The sequence below is a fragment of the Ceratotherium simum genome, unplaced genomic scaffold (genome assembly GCF_057802395.1).
Source record: "Ceratotherium simum simum isolate JZ-2026a unplaced genomic scaffold, ASM5780239v1 HiC_scaffold_58, whole genome shotgun sequence".
Lineage (NCBI taxonomy): Eukaryota > Metazoa > Chordata > Mammalia > Perissodactyla > Rhinocerotidae > Ceratotherium > Ceratotherium simum.
In genome coordinates this window covers 55,763-73,882 of record NW_028261274.1, presented here as the reverse complement: position 1 = coordinate 73,882, position 18,120 = coordinate 55,763, and the positions used below count along the sequence as shown (strand labels likewise).

General features: G+C 39.7%; 1 protein-coding gene across 1 annotated transcript in view; it reads right to left on the bottom strand.

Moving 5' to 3' along the window:
• The window catches only part of LOC147911146 (5'-3' exoribonuclease 2-like), a 61,588-nt gene extending 46,725 nt beyond the window's left edge, over positions 1–14,863 (bottom strand). Inside the window, exons 1-2 of the mRNA XM_087428497.1 lie at positions 14,702–14,863; positions 3,181–3,459 (exon numbers count right to left, since the gene is read on the bottom strand). Of these exons, the coding sequence (XP_087284623.1) occupies positions 3,181–3,459; positions 14,702–14,863 (441 nt within the window). The remainder of the gene's footprint in view (positions 1–3,180; positions 3,460–14,701) is intronic.
• Positions 14,864–18,120: the final 3,257 nt, after the last annotated feature.

The window sequence follows — 18,120 nt, the reverse complement described above, 5'->3', positions numbered from 1 at the left end:
CAATCAGGTGAAGGAACAAACAAAATGTGATACATGCACAACACAGAATACTACTCAAAAATAACAAGAAATGAACTATTGATATATGGAAGAACATGGGCAAATTTCAAAATAATTATTCTGAATGAATGTAACTGAGCCAGGTAAAACAAAGTGTACATATTATATAATTCCATGTATATAAAATTGTAGAAAATGAAAACTTATCTACAGAGTCAGAAATAAATCAGTGGTTGACTAACGACGGGCAGCACACAGTTGTAGGGAGGAATAACAAAGGGCAAAAAGGAATGTTTTAGAGGTGACGCTCATTATCTTGATTATGGTGATGGTTTCATGGATGTACACGTATCTCAAAATGTATTAAACTGTACACTTTAAATATGTGCAGTTTGTTGTAGGTCAATAGTACCTCAATAAAGCTGCAAGAGGAGGAGGAGAGGAGGGGGAGAACAGAGAGATGAAAGAAAAATAAATCAGTCTAGGAGGACCAGGATCCAGAGTTCAGAGAGGGCAGTGAAAAAGGAGGTCAAGAAACAATCAAGGAGCATTCCCTAGAACTGAAGAACACAAGTCCTCAGCCTCAGAGTCAGCCAAGCACCAATCAAAATAAACTGAAATTTAAAAAAAATCTATACCTAAGTACATAATCATGAACACTTACACTACCAAGGATAAAGATCTTGAAAAAATTCAGAAAGAAAAATAGATCAACTACAAAAGAACGAAAGCAGAACATAGAAATTAAGAGCATGGCCTTCCTGATTTTGACAATGGCTCTGCCATGTATTAGCCAAGTGACCCTGAGTACGTTACTTAACCCCTCTGTGCTTCAGTTTTCTCATCTGTAATAATAATAATAGTAAGGAGTAGTAGTCATGTGGTTGTTATGAAAATTTAATAAATTAATCTATAAAGTGCCTAGAACAGTGCCTGGTATGTGTTAAATACTACATAAGCATCGGTTACATAAATAAATCACATTAACATTCAACTTCTCATCAAAGGGCCGGCCCGGTGGTGCAACCAGTTAAGTGCTAGCACTCCGCTGCGGCGGCCCGGGGTTCGCCCGGTTTGGATCCCAGGCGGGCACCAACGCACCGCTTGGCAAGCCATGCTGTGGCAGCGTCCCATATAAAGTGGAGGAAGATGGGCACGGATGTTAGCCCAGGGCCAGTCTTCCTTAGCAAAAAGGGGAGGATTGGCAGACGTTAGCTCAGGGCCGATCTTCCTCACACACAAAAAAACTCATCAAAAATACTGGATGACTTAAGTCAAAAGAACAGCACTTTCAAAGATCTGAGGGAAACTCATTTGCAAACTCAAACTTGATGCCTAGCTAATGACCACTCATGTGTACAAGGGTAGAACAGATTCAGAAAACTCACACCCCGCACAGCATTTCTGAAGAATTCAATTGAGAATAAAAACCAAGGAAGGATTTAGGCCAAGAAAGATGATCAGAAAATAGTACCCTCAACTGAAGAAAGGAATTTTTAAAAATCTCAGGAAGCAGCTTTCCAGCAAGCCTCAAGAACCAGGTGTGACAGCAACAGAAATAAAGACCTCAAGAAGGAGTCTCCAAGAAGAAAGAGGACTTGAGAGAATACCTAATAAAACAGCGAGTTTGGATGTGGAACCGTATAAAGAGGAAAACAGAAAGAGAACACCAAGAAAAAGACAAAAGTAGCACAAGAAAAGAAACAGTATCGCAGCATAACTTGAATCTGGAAAGTGACAAGAATTTACAATACTATTTGATTTTTCAGCTCTTAAAACAATCCCATATACAGCCAAAGCCCTGACAGTTTAACGTGGGATGCCAACAAGGCAAAAGGACAGCTGGCAAGCTTGGGGTGAAGAGTGAGAGCAGCAGAGGTAGGAAAGCTAATACCTAACCTTAGACAGTGAGAAGTCAAGGGACCCTTTAAATAGAAGATGTAATAAAAAAGACACATCACTCAAAGTTATAAAGCTCACCAAGAGAAGAAATAAAGACAGTGATTTACTGTTAGGAACGGGGCAGGGGATGCCGCATAAGTGACGCAATCCTCTTCTATCACAGCTAGAATTCAATAGATAGATCCAAACCAATAAATCAGGCATAATCATGATATCTAGAGACAGAACCAAAACAGTTAAAAATGGTTATCTCTACAGAGTAGAAATGGGATGAGATGCAAGTCAAGTTTGATGGAAGTTTTAAAAACAAAGGAAACCAGCATTCACTTTAACAGTTTCTCTTTGGGGAAAACACAAGGAATACTGAAACTGCCGTCAAAACAAGGCTTTCGGTTCCTCCTGGATAGGAGCTAAGTAAAAATCAAGATCTCACCAACCTCAGCAAAAGAATGCAGTTCACTGTGACTGACGGGCACTTCCTTCAAAAACGAAGGGGCGAGGGGCATGAAGCGCCGCTGAACCTTCCCAATCCAGAAACTCTAAGCACAAAATCGAACTCGGACGGGATCACGGCAACGATAAAGAGAAAACTCAGTAATGGCCAGAAGTCGACATATACATTAACAAACAAACAACAAAGTATTTAAGTGCATCCAGGAATTCTGAAAATTTCAACAAGCATTCTGTCCAGCAGTCGGGGCACCTAGAGAAGGGGGCACTTAGGAGACTTCTATCTCGTCCTAGACGTTTCTAAGATGCTGCTTTCACCGCAGGCTCTAAAACAGCAACAAAAGTCCTTTCACACCAGGAGAAAACCTTTCAAGCACGGGCAGTAAACAACAAAAAGCTCGCCGCGGGGGGTTACTTGACAAGGTTGTGAGAGGCTGGGATCAACAGGTGCGCCCCTGCTACCCAGCTAACTCAGCGGACCAGGCGTGTGCAGCCCAACACCTTCGAGCCTGTTCTGAAACCCGAAACGCGCTGTGCCGAGAGGAAACAAGGCCGTGGGCGGGGCCTTCCGGGCCGGAAAAAGCGGGCAGGGGAGGAGCAGCCCTCCAGCGAGCTCAGACCCCGCTCGGCCCTCGCCCCGCCGAGGCTGCTCTCCCAGGGCCCCGAAAACGAGTGTCGGCGACCAACCGCGTGTCGGGCTGCGGCCGCCCGCGGGGCCGACAGAGCAGCGCGGGCCCCGGCACGGCACCCCGGGGACAGGCGGCGGGTCCCGAGGGCCGTGGCCGAGACGCGCTGGGGCTCCGGGCTTGCCGACAGGCACCTCCTCACCTTCTCTTCCACGCAGTTGACAAGGATGGACGGGGACCTGCGGCTGAGCCAGCGAAAGAAAGCGGGGCCTCCCACAGCAGCGGCGCGGCCCGGGACGAACGTAACCACAAGACACAGGCGGGAGCGGCAGCCGCGGCACCGGGACTTCCTCCCACGTGCGCGCCGTCGACGGGAAGTGATGTCACGGCGCCGCCGCCGCCGCAGGGGAAGCCGGGAAGGAGGCTCCGGGCCGGGCTGGTTGTCGGATTCGGGCTTCTGCGGCTGGCCTCGCTTGCGGCATCAGCTTTCAGTGGTGCCAGCCCTGAAGCCCGAGGTCGACCTCATGTGAGTCGCGGGGAATCCCGGGCTGCGCCGGCGTCTTGCTCCCCCAGCCCTCGGGTTCCACTGGGGCGGGATCCCCGTGCTCCGCAGGCGCCCGGGGAGGTAGGTCTTCCTTGCCGGTTTGATCACCTCCTTTTTCTCACCCATCTCAATTCAGAGTAGAATCAAAGCATCTAAACACACTCATTATTTCTATGTCCTGGTTTCTCCCGGTTTTGTGCCACAGTACGTACTTGGACTATGAAAAGGAATATTTTTAGGTATTTTACACGAATGATGGCTGGTTTGGTTTGCGTAACTCCCTTTAGTTATAAAATGGGATCTAGCCGGCATTTAGCATCTAATTCAACCTTCCAGCTACATTTATGAGTATAAAATAATTGCTGATATCACTCTCCAGCATTTATTTGAGCGCTTACCACGTACTAAAGCTTTGGCTAAGGGATTATCTCATTTAATTGTCACGTGAACCTTCTGAGAGTGTTACATATTATCATCTTCATGTAACAGATGAGAAAGCCGAGCTGTAAAGGGGTTAAGTTACTTGCTTATTCATACTGCTGTGTTTCAGTCCAAGTCAAGATCATTTAATGCTCTGTCCTTACACTAACAGGATGCTTTTAGCCTTTATTTTCTGATGGCTTCAAATCCTTTTTTTAAGCATATACAAAGAGATCTGGAAGAAGAGAGATTTATGTCCATTTGTTCAAGCTTGGAAGTGTTTCTCCATGGAATCCCCTCTTGGCTTGACAAATCACGCTCAGTCCTCAAGGCTCACCTCAAGAGGCCTTTATGAAAGTATTTCTCCGTGCTACCTGGTGTGCAAATATTTACTGCCCTTTCCTCTGTGGTCTGATGCCACTTTAAACTTCTTTAAACTGTTTAAACTGCTGGTGTGGAAATTAAGAGAAATGGTTAGCCCATGTTTTACTTAAGGACAGCCAGAACTATTCCGGAGTACTGTGTCTATTGTGAAGTCCCTCATTTCTTCTGGAAACAGGCCCTCCTCATCAAGTATTTGGTTCCCCTAGGAGGTGCTGTGTTCTTGTAAGACCACACACAAGGTAGGTGATTGAACAGCTGGGCAAATTGGGCCATTGAGAGTCCTTGCCCAGCATTTTTGAACTGAGAACCATAGGAAGGCAAGGCAGTCCCTCCCAGATAGCTGAAAGCTGAAAGAGAATGGGACTTGCTGCCAGTCCGCAATGAGAGAAGCAGATTTAAGTCCCTGGTTCCGGTGGTTTTTGAGTACAGCTAAATCCCTCTTCCTGCAGTTTGGTTGGTAAACCTATTCTTTAATTCTATGAGCCAGTAAATTCTCCTTTTGTCCCACACTAGTTTGGGACAAAACAATGGAGGCCAGAAGGCAGTGGGATAGCACATAGAAAGTGCTGAAGGAAAAAACTGTTAACCGAGAATTCTATATTCAGGAAAGGTACTGTTCAAAAATGAAGAAAAAATAAAGACTTTGCCAGATAAACAAAAATTGAGAGAATTCATTGCTAGTAGACCTGATTTACAAGAAATACTAAAGAAAGTTCTTCAGGCTGAAAACAAGTGACCCCAGTAAAGGTAATTATACATATTTTTTATCCTTTCTATTCTTAACTGATTTAAAAACCAATTGTATAAAATAATATCACACAACTTATCATGGCTTAAAACGCACAATTTAATATAAGTGTAATAGATTTCCTAGTAACAGCCCAAAAGGAGGTGGATGGAAGCAAAGTTGCAGTGAGCTAAGGAAATGACTGCGGATGGTAAAATGATAATTATAACAATGCAATGTTGAGTTTGTAACATTAACAGATATAATACATATAACAACAATACCAAAAAAAAAAGGGAAAATGGGAATCAAGCTACATAGCAGTAAAGGTTCTACATATTACCGAAATTAAGCTAGTACAAATCTAAAGCTGATAAGACGTATATAGTAAACCCTAGAGCAATTACTTAAAAAAATTCAAAAAAAAAAAAAAACTAAAAGATCACTAATGAAATTAAAATGCTACATTAGAAAATACATATAGAAAACAAAAACTAAAATGGCAGATGTAAATCCAACTCTATCAGTAACATTAAATGTGAATAGATTGAACAATCAAAAGGGAAAGATTGTTAGACTGGATTTAAAAAAAACATGACCCAACTATATGTTGTCTACAGGAGACACACGAGAGTCACAGAGACAAAAACACTGAAAGTAAATGGATGGGGAAAAATATCATGCAAACAGCAACCACAAGAAAGCTGGAGTGGCTGCACTAACATCAGACAACACAGACTTTAAAACAAGAATACCAGAGAGAGTGACATTTTATAATGATGAAACGGTCAATAGTTCAAGACATAACAATTAAAAACATATATGCATCTATTAACGGAGCATTGAAATACATGAAACTTTTAATGGAAATGAAAACAGACAATTCAACAATAGTTGGAGACTTCAATACCCCACTTTCAATAATGTATAGAACAATTAGACAGAAGATCAACACGGAAATAGACGACTTGAACAACACTACAAACCAACCAGATCTAACAGACTTCTACAGAGCACTCCATCCAACAACAGAATATACATTCTCCAGTACATAGGGAACATTCTCCAGAACAGATCAAATGTTGGGCTATAGAACAAACCCCAATAAATTTAAAAGCATAAAAATAATACAAAGTATGTTCTCCAACCATAATAAAATAAAATTAGAAATCAATAGTAGGAATAAATTTGGCAAATTCATAAATATGTGGGAATTAAACAACACACTCATGAATAACCAATGAGTCGAAGAAGAAATCTAAAGGGAAATCAGAAAACGCTGGTTCTTTGAAGAGATCAACACAATTGACAAACCTCTGTCCAGTCTGACCAAGAAAAAGAGAGAAGATTCAAATTACTTGAATCAAAAACAAAAGAGAAAACAACACTAAGATATCACCTCACGCCCGTTAGAATGGCTATACTCACCAAGCCAGAAACAACAAACACTGGAGAGGATGTGGAGAAACAGGAACCCTCATACACAGCTGGTGGGAATGCAAACTGGTGCAGCCTCTATGGAAAACGGTATGGAGATTCCTCAAAGAATTAAAAATAGAGATGCCCTATGATCCAGCTATCCCACTACTGGGAATCTATCCAACGAACCTGAAATCAACAATCCCAAGGGCCTTATGCACCCCTATGTTCACTGCAGCATTATTCACCATAGCCAAGAAGTGGAAGCAACCTAAGTGTCCCTCGACTGATGACTGGATCAAGAAAATGTGGTATATATATACAATGGAATACTACTCAGCCATAAAAAAAGACAACATCGTCCCATTTGCAACAACATGGATGGGCCTGGAGGGTATTATGTTAAATGAAGTAAGCCAGAAAGACAAAGACAAACACTGTATGATCTCACTCATATGTGGAATATAAACCAACACATGGACAGAGAAAACTGTATTGTGGTTACCAGGGGCAATGGGGGTGGGGGGTGGGCACAAGGGGTGAAGGGAGACATATATATGGTGATGGACCAACAAAAACGTACAACCCAAAATTTCACAATGTTAAAAACTATTAAAACATCAATAAAAAAAAAAGACAAAACTGGAGGAAAGAAAAGAAAAAGAGAGGACAAGATTACCAACCTTACAGAAACAAAAAGGATTATAAACAAATACTATGAATAATAGTACACAAATTAGATAACTTAGATGAAATACACAAATTACTAGAAAAACACAAACTACAAAAATGACTCAAGATAATCTGAATAAACCTATAATAAGTGAAGAGATTGAATCAGTAATCCACAAACTATGCACAAAGAAAAGCCCAGGCCTAAATGGTTTCACCGCTGAAATCTACCAAACGCTCAAGGAAGAATTAACACCAATTCTTCCAAAAAAAAAAAAAAAAAAAAAGAAGAGGAAGAAACGCTTTCCAACACATTTTATGGGACTAATATTACCCCGATACCAAAGTCAGACAAAAATGTCACAAGAAAGCAAAACTACAGGGGCCAGCCTGGTGGCGTAGAGATTAAGTTTGCACGCTCCACTGTGGCGGCCCAGGGTTCACAGGTTTGGATCCCGGGTATGGACTGATGTACCGCTTGTCAAGCCATGCTATGGCGGTGTCCCATATGAAAAAAAATAAATAGAGGAAGATGGGCACGGATGTTACCCCAGGGCCAATCTTCCTCCGCAAGGAGAGGAAGATTGGCAACGGATGTTAGCTCAGGGCTAATCTTCCTCACCAAAAAAAAAGAAAGAAAGAAAGAAAGAAAACAAAACTACAGACTAATATCTCTTACGAACATGGATGTAAAAGTCCTCAACAAAATACTAGCAAACTGAATCTAGCAATATATAAAAAGAATTATACACCATGACCAAGTGGGATTTATCCTAGGGATGCAAAGTTGGTTTAACATCCAAAAATAATTAATGTAATACATCATACAAATAGAATGGAAAACAAAAAATCACAAGACCATCTCAGCAGATGTAGGAAAAAGCATTTGACAAAATCCAACACGCTTTCATGATTTAAAAAAAACTCAATAAACTAGGAACAGAAGGGAAGTTCCTCAATATAAAGGGCATCTACAAAAAATCTCCAGTTAACATCATACTTAATGGTGACATACTGGATGGTTTCCCTTTAAGATTAGGAACAAGACAAAGATTTCCACTCTTGCCATTTCTATTCTAAATTGTAGCGGAGGTTCTAACCAGGGCAATTAGGCAAGAAAAAGAAATAAAAGGCATCTATATCGGAAAGGAGGAGGTAAAACTATCTCTATTTGCATGAAGTGATCCTGTATATAGAAAATCCTAAGGAGTCTACCAAAAAACTATTAGAAGTAATAAATGAGTTCAGCAAGGTTGCAGGATACAAGATCAATATACAAAACCCAACTGAATTTCTATACATTTGCATTGAAAAACCCAAAAGTAAAATTAAGAAAACAATTCCATTCACAATAGTATCCAAAACCAGGAATAAATTAACCAAAGAAATGCAAAACTTATACTCTGAAGTTGATTCTAAATTCATACGGAATTCTAAGGCAACAAGCTGCAACTAACAAAACAATTCTGAAAAAGAAGAATAAATAGTGTAAGACTCATACTTCCCAATTGCAGAAGTTACTACAAAGCAACAGTTGTCAAGACAGTGTGGTACTGCTACAAGGACAAACATACAGATCAATGGAACAGAACTGAAAGACCAGAAATAAACCTATACACCTATGGTCAACTGATTTTTCACAAGGGTGCCAATGGTGCTGTGACAATTGAATAGCTATACGCAAAAGAATGAAGTTAGACCCTAACCTTATCCCATAAGCAAAAGTTGACTCAAAATGGAATCATACACTTAAATTGAAGACCTAAAACTATAAAACACTTAGAAGAACACACAGGCATAAATCTTCATGACCTTGTATTTGGCAATGGACTCTTAGATCTGACACCAAAAGCAGAAGCAACTAAATAAATGAATAAATAAGTTAAACTTCACCATCAAAATTAAGAACTTTTATGCTTCAAAAGACACTATCAAGAAGGTGGAAAGACAATCTAGAATGGGAAAAAATATCTGCAAATCATATATCTAATAAGGACCTTGTCTTCGGAACACATATTGAAAAGCTCTTGGGGCCAGCCCGGTGGTGTAGTGGCTAAGTTCGCGCGCTCCACTTTGGCGGCCCAGGGTTCATGGGTTCTGATCCCAGGCACAGACCAAAGTACCGCGTATCAAGTCATGCTGTGGCTGCGTCCGTATAAAGTAGAGGAAGACGGGCACGGATGTTAGCCCAGGGCCAATCTTCCTCAGCAAGAAGAGAAGGATTGGCAACAGAAGTTAGCTCAGGGCTGATCTTCCCCACCTCCTCCCCCCAAAAAAACTTCTTACAATTCAGTAATAAAAAGACAACCCAATTTAAAAATAGGCAAAGAATCTGAACAGATATTTCTCCAAAGAAGATATACAAATGGCCAATAAGCACATGAAAAGACGCTCAGTATCATTAGTCGTAAGGGAAACGCAAATCAAAACCACAATAAGATACCACTTCATACCCACTAGAATGGCTAAAATTAACAAGTTAGATAACAAGTGTTAGTGAGAATGTGGAGAAACTGGAACCCTCAAACACTGCTACAGGAATGTAAAATGTTGCAGCCACTTTGGAAAATAGTCTGGCAGTTTCTCAAATAATTAAACATAGAGCTACCATGTAACCCAGCAATTCTACTCCTAGGTATATATCCAACAAATGGAAACGTGTCCACACAGAAACTTGTACATGAATGTAACAGCATCACTCATAATAGTCAAAAGGTGGAAACAACCCAAACGTCCATTGACACACAAACAGATAAACAACATGTGGTATATCCACACAATGAAACATTATTTGGTCATAAAGAAGAATGAGATACTGACATATGCTACAACATAAATGTACCTTGAAAATATAATGCTAAGTGAAAGAAGCCAGCCAAAAAAAAAAAAAAAAACCATATACTATACGATTCTATTCATAGGAAAGTCAGAATAGGGAAATCTATAGAGACAAAAAAGTAGCTTAGTGGTTGCTTAGGGATGGGGTAAACAGGGTCAGGGGATAAAGGGATGGTAGCTGAAGGGTTCAGGCTTCTTTTTGAGGTGATGAAAATATTCTAAAATTTACTGTGGTGATGGTTACACACATCTGTGAATATATTAAAAAAAAACCACTGAATTATAAACTTTAAATGGGTGAATTGTATTGGTATGTGAATCATATCTCAATAAAGCTGCCTAAAAAATGTAGTAGCCAGCTCCAAAAAAAAAACATCATAGTGAAGAAAGCAGAATGTAGGGTCAGGGAGCAACATCGCTTTTGTTCATTATTAATCCTTCCTGCCCTTAAAGCCATGCCTGCATGTTTGCAAAAAAAAAAAAGGACTAAATGAAGTAGACGAGTGACAGGAAAAAAGCAGGGTAGGAAACCTGGATTTCACCACATGAAAAGAGCACAATTCTACACTATGCAATGTCACCAAAAATTAGACATAAAAATATCCTCACTTATACCTGGACACACAAACTACTAAAAACTAACTTACCAAATAAATTTCTGAAACATCAAATGAGTCTGTGTTAAGGCACTGTTTGAAGAACTTAACTTGTATTAATTGATTTAACCCACACAACCACCCTATGTGGTACATATATAGCTGATCTTCATTATTTACAAGTTCCATATTTGTGAATTCACCTACTCACTAAAGTTTTTTTGGAATCCCAAATCAGTATTTGCAGCATTCTCATGGTCATTCGCAAACATGAGCAGAGCAGTGAAAAATTTCAGTCTATCAACACACACGTTCCAGTTGAGGTCAAACAAGGTGACACTCTGCCTTATTTCAGCTCTCATACAGAAATGACCAGAGGATAGAGATGGTAGGGAGCAGTGTGGTGTAATGCAAGAAGCTCCAGTTCTTTCGAGTTTAGGAGAGTTTAAGTCATTTTCCCAAGATCAGAAAGCTAACGAATGGAGGACTGTATGAGCCAAGGACACAAAGTGAAGAAATTGATGGTTGAATGAATTAATTGTTAAAGGGTTAAAAAAAGAGATAAAACGAGATCATAAAAAATACTTAAACCAAAAGAAGAAGAAATGGAGAACGGAAACAAAAAACAGATGAGACAGAAAACAAACAGTAAGATGACAGATTTAAATCTAACCATATCAATAATCACATTCAACGTAAACGTTCTAAATGCCCCAATTACAAGGCAGAGATTGTGAAAACAGTGTGGCAGTTCCTCAAAAAGGTCAACATGGAATTACCATATGATGTAGCAATTCCACTCATAGGTATATACCCAAAGAAATGAAAGCAGGAATCACTCACAGGTATACACCCAAAGCATTGATGTGGCATACAGATACTTGTCCACCAATGATCACAGCAGCATTATTCACAATAGCCAAAAGGTAAAAATAACCCAAGTGTCCAAACAAAATGTGATAAACACATACAATGGGATATTAGTCAACCTTAAAGATGAATGAAACTCTGATATATGCTAAACATGGATGAAACTAGAAAACATGCTAAGTGAAATGAGCCAGACACAAAACGCCAAATACTATATGATTCCACTCATCTTAGGTACCTAGAATAGGCAAATTCATAAGACAGAAGGTAGGGGAGAAGGGAGAACGGGGAATTATTGTGTAATGGGCATAGAGTTTCTGTTTAGGATGATGAAAAAGTTACAGAAATGAAGAGTCACAATGGTTTCACAATATTGTAAATGTACTTAATGTCACTGAATTCTAAACCTTATAATGGTTAAAATGGCAATTTTTATGTTGCGTATATTTTGCCACAATAAAAAAAAAAAAGGGCAGAGATCATCAAACTATAAAAAAGCAAGACCCAAGTGTATGTTGCCTACAAAAACAAACACTTTAAATATAAAGACACAAACAGGCTAAAAGTAAAAGGATGCAAATAGACCATGCTAGCACTAGTCAAAAGATCTGGCTACATTAATATTGGACAAAGTAGACTTCAGAGCAAAGAATATTACCAGGGATAAAGAGGACCACTTTATAATGATAAAGGAGTACATTCATCAAGAAGACGTAACAATCCTAAGCATTTATGTACCTAATAAAAGAGCTTCAAAATGCAAGGAGCAAAAAACAATGGAACTAAAAGAAGAAACAGACAAATCCAAAAAGTTATAATAGGAGATTTCCACACCCCTACCAATAATTGACAGAACAAGGAGACAGAAAATCAGTAAATGTTGTTCAAGTCTTTCATATCCTATCAACAAACGTGATAACATTTATAGAACACTCCACCCAATAACAGCAGCACATGTATCTTTTTAAAGTCAAAACGAAACATTTACCAAGACCACATCCTGGGACATACAACAAATCAGATAAGCTTTTAAAAGATTCAAATTATGCAAAGCATGTTCTCTGACAGGGGAACTAAATTAGAAATCAATAACAGAAAAAAAGTCTGGAAAATCCCCCAAATATTTGAAAATTAAATAATACTCTTCTAATAACATGTCATAAAATTTTTCTTGTTTGATTAGAAATTTGTCAACTATCCTTTTTTTCTATAACTGTTCAGCGTAAGGAGCCAGCACAGTTTACTTAAATCATCCCTCATTTATGGACATTTAACTTATTTCTGACTTGTTTTTTTTTTTGCTATTATAAACAGTATTGTCTTGAACATCCTTGTAGGTAAATTTTCTTCCACATCTGTGGTTATTTAATCATAACACTGGGCATGAAATTGCCTGACTCAAAGAGTAGGTTGGATTGTAACACTTTTAGTGTATATTGCAAATCGTTTTCCAGAAAAGTTATTTCCATTCACAAGAGTGCTTGTTTACCTCCAGCCTTGCCAGCATTAGGGTTTATCATTTTTGTTGTTTTGTTGATTTAATAGATGAAATACACTATCTCGTTATTTTACCTTCATATATATTATTCTATCATACAGAGGTGGGACTTTTTCGTATTCTCATAGAGCATCTGTGTTTCTTAACTTCACCATTCAACTAATGTTCATTTTAAGAACGCACCCAAACCAGACATTGTCTAGGTTTTATTGTCGGTAACCTAATGATGGTCCCTTGTTTGTTTTCCCGTCAGAGTCCAATCCTTCATCCATCTTAAATATTTTTTTCTAAAAATTATTTTTTAAAAATTAGTGCAAAAAGTTAGAATAAAGTTAATGTATGCCATGGCAAGAATAATTAAGCATTAAAAAAGGAAACACGTGAAAACTAATTCCTTCTCTCTTCCCTGACTCCTCAGGTCCCCAGATCTCTCCCACCTCAAGCAACCATTATCACCTGAATTGAGCTTCCTTCCAGAATATTCTATACTTACACATCCATCTTCTATTACATAAATGACAGGATACTGTACATATCATTCTGCGCTTGGTTTTTTCCACATAATAGGTAGCTTATTTCATATCAGTACTTAAGGTTAAAAACAACTAACAAAAATGTTTATTTTGTGCCAGACATTGTTCTAAGCACCTTTAGGTCTAATGCTATCTCATTAATTGGTAGAACAAGCTTATAGTGTACGCATTGTGTTGTCATCCTTATCTCAAAGTGAGGAAACTGAGGCACAGTGACGTTAAGTAACCTACTAAGGCCGCAAAGTTAGTGAATGGATCAGAATTTAAACACAGGCAGTCTGACCCAGAGCCTTACCCACTATAGTATATTGTCACTCTCATCTCATTTTAAAAAACAGTTGTATAATCTGGTTTCTGTCTCTATGGATTTGCCCATTCTGGACATTTCATATAAATGGAATCATATGCTATGTGGACTTTTGTGACTGGCTTCTCTCACTGAGCATCATGTTTTCAAGGTTCATCCATGTTGTAGCGTGTGTCAGTGCTTCACCCCTTTTCATGGCTGAGTAATATTCTGCTATATGGATGGACCACGTTTTGTTTATCCAGTCATCTGTTGATGGACATTTGAGTTGTTTCTAATTGGGGGAGAAGGAAATGGGGGATGACTGCTTAATAGGTATGGGGTTTCTTTTTGGGGTGATAAATGTGTCTGGGAACTGGATAGTGGTGATGTTTGTACAACACTGTGAATGTGCTAAATACCACCGGATCGTACTTTAAATGGTTAAAATGGTGAACTTTATGTTATGTGAGTTTTACCTCAGTAAAAAAAAGGCGGCTTCATAGTATTTCATTGTATGGCTTCATTGTTCATTTAACGTGTTCTAAATTCTTGGACACATGGGTCCTTCTAGCCTTTCATTACTAATGAAAATATTGCATTAAATACATGTGTCCACACGTCTTTGTGCCGATGTGTGTCTGTAGGCCAATAGCCTTTTAAATGCCTATAGGATTCGATTTCCCTACACCTAGGCTTGGAGGCTCCACCCCACGTTTATTTCCATCTAGGTGGTGGGTCACATGGTGGCAGCCTCAGACCATTCCTGGGAGTGTGTCCCATGAGGACAACAGCCACCTCCCAGAACCTTATCCTCTGCAAACCTTCTCCTCCAGGTTATTGACATTCAAGGCATTTGCCCAGCTCTTCATCTTGGGGAGCTCCTGGGTGTTGGGCATTTTCCAGATTGGACCCTTGGCTGGTATCATGGCCTACCTGTTCACCATAATCAACAGCCTGCAGGGGGCCTTCATCTTCCTCATTCACTGTCTGCTCAACCGCCGGGTATGTAGCTGCTGCCCTCGCTGTCCCTGATGCCCCTCCTTCCAGGGGACATGCCTGTGCCAGCATACTTCCCTGCATCTGGGAGTGATTCATCTCCCCGTGATGTGTCTCCATCTCCAGGTACGGGAAGATTACAGAAGATGGATTACCAGGAAGACCACACCCGGATCCCAGTCCCAGACATCAGGGGTCATACTGACATCCTTTGCCTTCACTTCCAAAACGGTGAGAGACTGTGTGTTTTATGAAGGTTCTGGTCAAACAGAATACTTGCTTCTTAGCAATCCTAAACACCACCATATGTTGAGTGTCTACTGTGAGTTAAGTGTCTCCATGTATATTAGCTCATTTGATAGAGGGTAGGGTTTAAGAGTGGAGGTTCAGGAGCCAGGCTGCCTAGGTTTAAATCCCAGCTCTGCCTCTTAGTAGCTATGTGATCTAAAAAAGATAAAATCATGGGGGCTGGCCCCATTGCCTAGTGGTTAAGTTTGGTGTGCTCCGCTTTGGTGGCCCAGGTTCGGCTCCCAGGTGCAGACCCACACCACTCGTCAGTGACCATGCTGTTGCAGTGCCCCACATACAAAATAGAGGAAGATTGGCAACAGATGTTAGCTCAGGGTGAATTTTCCTCAAGCAAGAAAAAAAAGATAAAATCGTGACTCATACAGATATAAAATGAGCATACATTAAGGATTTTATTCCACTCATCAATCAGTGAAAGAACCAGGCAGATGTTATAACTGGCTCAAAAGAGAACACAAAGAACAGACATATATGTATATAATATATAATATATACAATGTATATAATGTATACATAATACATCATACACATAATGTATACAACATATACATAATACATAAAACACATATAATGTATACAACGTATACATAATACATAATATACATATAATATGCATACAGTGTATACATGATATATATTATACATTGCATAATATATATGCAATATATCCAATGTATATCATGTATACATAATACATAATACACATAATATATACAATGTATACATAATACATAATATATATTACATAATACATGTATATGTCTGTTCTTTGCTGTTCTCTTTTGACCCAGTTATAACATCTGCCTGGCTCCCTCATTGATAATTATATATACATAATATATATAATATAATGTTTAATTATATATTATATAATTATACATATAATTATTAATATTATAAAATACATATAAAATTTCATATACCTATATGTTATATATGTATTACATATATATGCATTATAATACCTATGAATTATAATACATATATATAATCTCAGGAATATTGAAATGAATGTGCAAATGGACGCAAAACTGTTTTTTTCATGGAATTATTTTGCATCTCTGTCAGTTATTTAAAATTTACAGAATTGTAAAATATCTCCCACATAGATCAGAACTGGGTAACCTGGAGATGTGTGCTCTGACAATACATCATTTTCCATGGAAGTACTCATTTTTCTCTACGCCATAGATCTCATCCAGTCTCACAGCCATAAACACCATTTATTAGCAATGACCCCAAAATATTAAACAATGTGCAGTCCAGCTCCTTCTCCTGAATTCTACACTCATATAACCAACCACCTACCAAGTGCCCCCACTGAGATGTCTAACAGATGTCACAAATGTAACATGTTCCAATCTGAGCTTCTGATCCCCCACCTCTCATATCCATGGAGGGTCCCCTATCCTTCTATTGCTCAGCACAAGGCCGTGGAGTTATCCTTGACTCTGCCTTTCTTCTTACCCTCCATCTCTGATCCATCAGCAAATCCTGTTGACCCTTCCTCAGAATGTATCCAGAATCTGATCGCCTGTCTGTTCCTTTGTTGCTTCTATTCTGTTCCAAGTCCTATTGTCTGTAGCCAGGATTATGGAAATAGCCTCATAAAGGGTCTTTCTGCTTCCCCTCTTGCCTTTTCCCCGCCCCACCTTTGGTCTGTTCTCCTTGCAGCAGCCAGAGGGCGCCTGTGAACTCCTGAGTCAGGTCACATCCCTTCTCTGCCTACAACCCTCTATGGCTCCCACCTTACTCAGTAAAAGCCAAAGTCCTCCTGATGGCCCACAAGGCCCTGTACGATCTGACCCTCTTTTCCTCCTTGACCTCATCTTCTGTTAATCTCACTTCCCTCTGCTCCACCCATGCTGGCCTGCTCAGGATTCTTCAGACACGCCAAGCTCACTTGCTCTTTAGGAATCTTGACCTGGATGCTCACTCTGCCTTGAATGTTCTTGTCCTGATACCCACATGGCCAACTCCCTCACCTCCTTCAAATCTTTGTTCCAATCATTTGTTATCAATAGTATTTCCTCTGGCAACTCTATTTCGTACTGCCTCCTTTTCTCCTACCCTGACATTCATGCTTCTCCTGCCCCTAATCCTGATTTTCTTTTCATAGCGCTTGCCACTTCCTAACATGCTATAACTTCCTTATTTATTTATGGTCTTCCATCTCACACTAGAATGTCTTATTTTTTCACTGACATATTCCAAGCTCAAGTAACTAAGATCCAGTGGCTTAATTAAATAGGGAATTATTTTTTTTGCAAGAATAGAAGCCCAGAGTTAGGTGTTGCTGGTATTGGTTCTATTGCTCAGTGGTATTATAAAGGATTTAGGATCTTCCCGGTTTTCCAATCCACTAGCAGCATGTTGGCTTTTCATCAAAATGTTTTTTATGGTTGCAAGGTGGGTGCCATAGCTCCAGACATCACGACCATGTTCAAGGCAGAAAGAAGAGGGATGGGGCAAAAGCAGCAGCCTCTCCTTACATGCCTCTCCCTTTAACAGGAAACAGAAGCTTTTCCCAGAAACCCCTCAGCAGATTTCCCTTTCATCTAATTGGTCAGAACTGCATCACATGACCACTCCTAGTTACAAAAGAATTTGACAAAACAAGTATTTGGCTTTCTAGCTTCTAGAGCAAGAGCTATCAGTGGTGAAGAGGTTAAGAATGGCTTTTGAGTTTGCCTGCAGTGCCTGCCATGCTAGAGATAATCACTGTGAACATTTTAAGGTTTATCCTTCTAGTCTGTGTTGCTATATTTCTCTCTCTCTGTATTTATAAGACCCATGCCCCTATAGATATGACCCCTGGGATCATGTTTGTACTAATCTTGGTACTGATTCCAGTTCTGATTTCTCTCTCACAGGGTTAAACCTCTTTCTTGCTTTCAAATACGCTATGAAGCAACATTTGAGGACAGCAGGTGCCGGCAGGAGCTGACGCTGAAATCTTCTCTTCATGGCTTAATGTGGAATTGCAGATCTCACCAGCCCCAGGACTCTCTGGGTGATTCAGAGCACTGATGGGTGGGGCGTTCTTC